Source organism: Corapipo altera, unplaced genomic scaffold (genome assembly GCF_003945725.1).
Source record: "Corapipo altera isolate COAL_440 unplaced genomic scaffold, ASM394572v1 74978, whole genome shotgun sequence".
Taxonomy (NCBI): Eukaryota; Metazoa; Chordata; class Aves; order Passeriformes; family Pipridae; genus Corapipo; species Corapipo altera.
The window spans coordinates 1-5,092 of NW_020885758.1; the positions used below are offsets into that span (position 1 = coordinate 1).

The 5,092-nt window shown below is 48.4% G+C and overlaps 1 protein-coding gene across 1 annotated transcript; it reads left to right on the top strand.

The window, feature by feature from the left end:
* Nucleotides 1–5: 5 nt before the first annotated feature.
* LOC113940786 (putative P2Y purinoceptor 10) lies at nt 6–2,019 on the top strand (the record flags this gene model as incomplete). The annotated part of the gene is made up of 1 exon (XM_027631937.1): nt 6–2,019. A coding segment is annotated over one exon (672 nt), but the record flags the coding sequence as incomplete, so codon positions are not given.
* Between the last annotated feature and the right edge of the window lie 3,073 nt (nt 2,020–5,092).

A 5,092-nucleotide genomic window follows, 5' to 3' on the forward strand; every position in this document is an offset into this window, starting at 1 on the left:
TGTACGCCAGCATCTGCTTCCTCACCTGCATCAGCATCCAGCGCTACTTCTTCCTGTACCAGCCCTTCAGGGCCAAGGACTGGAAGCGGCGCTACGACGTGGCCATCAGCGCCGTGGTCTGGCTCTTCGTGGGGGTGGCCTGCCTGCCCTTCCCCATCATGAGGGGCTACGGGCTGGCCAACAACAGCCACACCTGCTTCGCCGACCTCCAGGTGCGGCCCATCCGAAGCAGCGTGGCCACGGTGCTGATGACGGGCATGGCCGAGCTCTTCGGCTTCGTGGGCCCGCTCGTCATCATCTTGTTCTGCACCTGGAAAACAAAGAACTCCCTCCGGGGCTTCCACATCCCGCAGGAGAACAGCGGCGAGAGGCGCAAGGCCCAGCGGATGGTTTCCATGTGTGCCGTGGTGTTCTGCGTGTGTTTTGCCCCCTACCACATCAACTTCTTCTTCTACATGTTGGTGAAAGAGAAGGTCATCACCGACTGCTTCCTGAGCACCATCACGCTCTACACACAACCCTTCTGCTTAAGCCTCGCCAGTCTGGACTGCTGCCTGGATCCCATCATCTATTTCTTCACGACTTCAGAGTTCCAGGACCAGATATCCAGGCACAGCAGCATGGCCATCAGGAGCCGGCTCATGAGCAAGGAGAGCGGCTCGTCGGTTAAGGAGTGACAGGAAAGCCAGCTGAAAAAAACTCAGATATTTCATAGGAGATCTGGGACTGTTCTGGGATACTCAATTACCAACTCCATTGTGGAAGATCCTGCCAGTGCAGGGGAGTTTTGTGGCAGTGAAAATCTTTGATACACAGAAGATAAAACTCTGTCTATGACCGGTGTGTTGGGATCTGATGAGCGACCCAGCTGGTGTGACCCTCCCCACCCCTGGGCCACCCACACCCGACCTGGCTGGACTAGGAGACATACAGGAGGGAAAGACAAAGCTTTTGCTAGGAAGTGGTGGAAAAGTCCCAGGAGCTTTTCTTCTGTTTTCCCAGCTCCATGGCTCTAGGATGAAGCCAAAGACAATCCCACATCCATACACTGACATCTGCTGAAGTGTCTTCTCTGGGACAACCACACAAGAACATAAAAATGGCCAGTAATCATAAGAGACAACTGGGGCTGTGGACAGGTGGAGGCTCCAGCCCACTCCTGGCTTTGTGTGCATCCCACTGCTCACCACCTCTGCTTCAACTTTCCCACACTCACCTTCCCACTCCCCTCCTCCATTTCCTCCTCACCCACCTCTGTTTGCTCCTTCATTGCTGACACATCCTATAACTTGCACCTACAGCTGGTGCAAGACCCCCTGAAAGACAAGTCTCCTCCAGCACCTTCCCTTGCTCCGAGTGACTTTCTTCCCCTCCAAGCTACCCCTGTTGGCAAGGGGGGCATCAGGACATGTTCTTCACCTTTGGACCCCGAGGGACAGGACCACGGTGGTCCTGCCATTCGTGCCGGTGGATTTGTTGATGGTGGTGGTACCACTCAGGTCCTCACTCTCTTCTTTGTGGGGCATCTTGGGCCAGAGGTACCTGAGGTGAACCTGCCCCATAAAAGCTCAGCTCAACGAGTTCAATCGATGTAGCTTTTTAAAAGAGGTCCTTGCCAAGGTGATGCCACTTACAGAGCACAGGCTAAGTGCATAAATTATTGTGGTTTTTTTCTGCCAGCACCTCTCATGATCCTAATGTTTACATTTTTATGTAGCTGTGCAAAGCAGTGACAAGGGAGGATGCCATTTACCCCTTACATTAAATTAGTGACAGCTCTTCAGCTAAGTCTACCCACTGTGTAACTTCCAGGGTATCCTTGTGATACCTGGGAGTTGATTTGGCTGAACACAGGCACCAATCTGTTGCCTTTGAAAGCCTGTATATTTTCAAGAGAATGTGTACAATTTGTACAATGTGCAGTCTTGCAACAGAAAATATCTTACATGTTGCTACAAAACCAGCAGAATGACCAGAAACACTTGCTAAGTGTATTTTAAATCTTACCATTCAATTCCACTGAGTTACATTTGAACTCGGCCAAATATTTTCTGTATGTTATGTTTTCCCCAATTCTCTGTTTTACAAAACAAATGGGGGAAAGCAAACAGTAGCCAGGTTTAAACAACCATTTCACTGGAGTTGCTCTAAAAGGTGGTGGCACACTGACTAAGCACAATAAGCTCCCATAGTTCTCCTCCCACGTGTGAGAAGATGACTGTGGGCTGCAGTAGCATGAACTGCATCCTCCACTGGGGTTGATGGAAATGTTTTCTGTGATGTAACCGGCAATTTGGGATGCCAGTGACACTCAGAATTGTTTACACACTGCAAGTAGTCCCTTCACAAAGGGGTTGATGCTCAGGTACAGAGTTAACCAGAATAAAATTGTTCTCAATTCAGCAGTTTCTCATAAGCTACACTCTGTATGATGTTGTCAGTGAAGGAGACTTTAGTTTTGAAGGTTGTTTTGAGGGTTTTTATAGACCTTGCTTGGCTGGCACATGGCTGGGAGCTGTTTCCTGTCATTTCTTTCTCATACAATCCTCCCTTGATCAGGTGAAAACAAGTCAAAGGCACCGTTACGGGAACTGTGTAGCTTGTTCTATGTTTTTCTTCCCAGGAACTGATGCTTTAAAAAATAAACACAGTTTTGCAAACACGAGCTGCATTTCATAGTTATCACTGGCATCTGGAAAAGTCTGTGGGATCAGCTCCTCCTTGGATCGAGGAGTTCAAATGATGGAGCACGTCAACTTTTATAGATTTCTTGCTTGTTCACAGAGAGGTTTTCACCCTCACTAGTGTTTGTTTATTTATTTATTTAAATCTACCACACTCACATTGAATTTAGAAGCTCCCCCGTTCCAGCCACTCGAGTCATGTCACTGTGACATGCAGGTGACCAGACAACTCTGTGTTGTTCAGCTGCCAGATGGGGTTAAATCACAAAAGAAAGTCAGCCAGGATGGTCATGAGGGTGAACTGGCCTAGAGAGCAACAACTCGAAGCAAAAAGAGGTCAAGGAGAACTTGGAGTTTTCTGAAAGCACCTAAGAAAGCAAAGATGATCATTGTGGCCTCCACAAACCCAGATGTGAAATCCAAAGGTTAGTTCAGGTTCTCCAAGGCCTCAGTGTGTGTCTCAAGAGAAGAACAGACAAATCCAGAGTTCTGTTGAGAACAATATTTCAGGTGCCCTCAGGGCTGGTCAGGGCTTGATCTGACACAGGACCTGAGCTACAGGTGCTGGTTTATCTGCCAGTGCTCTCAAACATTCAAAGGTACAACATGCCCTGTTCCAGTTCCTGTAATTCACCCTATTTCCTGTGACCAGAAAACACGTTTATTATTTTGACAAGAGGAAACACAATTTCATGATGTTGCTCCTGGATTATCTCTTGTGCTGGTCCCACTGCCCAGACTCACCAGCTATAAAAAGGCATCTTCATCCTTCTTGGGCAGACACAAAAAAAAAAGTGTTTCAACAGAGATGCCACAGAAAGGCAGAATTTAACCAGATCAAAAGGTTGGGAACAGCACAGTGCCAGGAATGTGAAGGGTGGATCTGAAGGGCTCGTCGTGCTGGGGGATCTTTGTGTCCAGACTGATCCTGAAGGGAACTGCTCAAGGTGGAAACATGGTAAGGTCTCCAAGCCACCTGCACGGACACAGTGCATGACCCCATGGCACAACCCTGGGCAAAACCACAGCATGACCTGTTCTTTTCCTCTAGAACACAAGCCATTCACCTGTTAGCAAAAGAAAATGTGTTTTCTGCGGTGCTACCCCATTTTAACCACTATCAGAGGTCTGGTATCTCCTCTCCTGCTTGAAAGAGCCCCCCTGTGCACAACAGCAAATGTTTTGGGGAAGAAGCCCTGTGGGATTTAATGCCTTTCTGCAAACTCAGGTTCTGAGCTGCAGGATCTCGTGAGCACCCCACCTTCATTTGCTTCCCTTAAATGAAATTACTCCCTCTCTGCACAGAGAAAAACCAAAATATGCTGTAAATGCAGGATAACAGCTCAACAACCCCAAAATACAAAACTGCTTCATTTCATTGAAAAGATTTTGGGGATGACTGGTGCATTTTAACCAAAAATGCTGGTTTGTGGATTAGACAAGGGCTTAGCCCAAAAACTAAGGGAGTGATTGACAATTATTTGCTGCAAAAAATAAACCCAAGCTTCCCCAAAACGCTGCCCCTGTAGAGAGAACTGTGCAGGGCTGAGGGGGACTCACCAGCCCCATGGGTCACATGCCAATGGCTCAGCTCAACCCACAGCAAGTGTGCACAAGGGTGAGCTGCTTTGTGTGAACAAACCCTCCTCCTCCCCTTGTTTTTCATACATCCTTCAGGTGCATCCTGTCAGATATTCTCAGTGCTGAGTGCTTGAGAGGTGCTCATCATCTGCATTTGGCCTCCTGCCCACAGGATACCAGGCTACAGGCAGAGACAACCTTCATCTGGAGGCCTTAGGGAAAGTCTCCCAGTTATTTAAAAATTCCTTTGTGCCTTCTGCCTTTGAAAGGAGGACATTGCCAAGTGTAAAATGCACGTTGATGTCAGTAATGAGCCAGAAATACAAACGCTACCCAAAAACGTGCTCTCAGTTGAAAGAAGAACAGAGAGGTTGAGTGGTGTGTGTTGAAGGAGGAGGCTTGATGTCAATCTATCAGCATTTCATGGCCAGGAACATTGTGATCTTCTCCAAAAGTTCTCCAAAAATCCAAGAAGCAGAGGAAGGACTCGACATGGTTACAAACCCCTCGCTGTGGTCCGACATCCCCCGACCTCTCCTTCCCCGGCTGTAAACAACCAGCTAAAAATAGGGCTCAGGGATGGCTGGATGAGCTGCTAGGGACACAGAAGTAGGATGTCCCAGGCAGGATATCCTGATAAAACAGCCACTTTGCTTTGGGATTAACCTCTGACCGCTGGGGAGGGCCGGGCACAGTGCCAGCCTCCCTGCTGGGATCTGGGAATGCTTCACAAGTACACCAGCTCTGCTCCTTCTTCCAGGGATCAGCATCAGCTACTGCAAAAGATGCCCAGGAGGAAAACCTGGAATGATAAACACTTCTTGCAT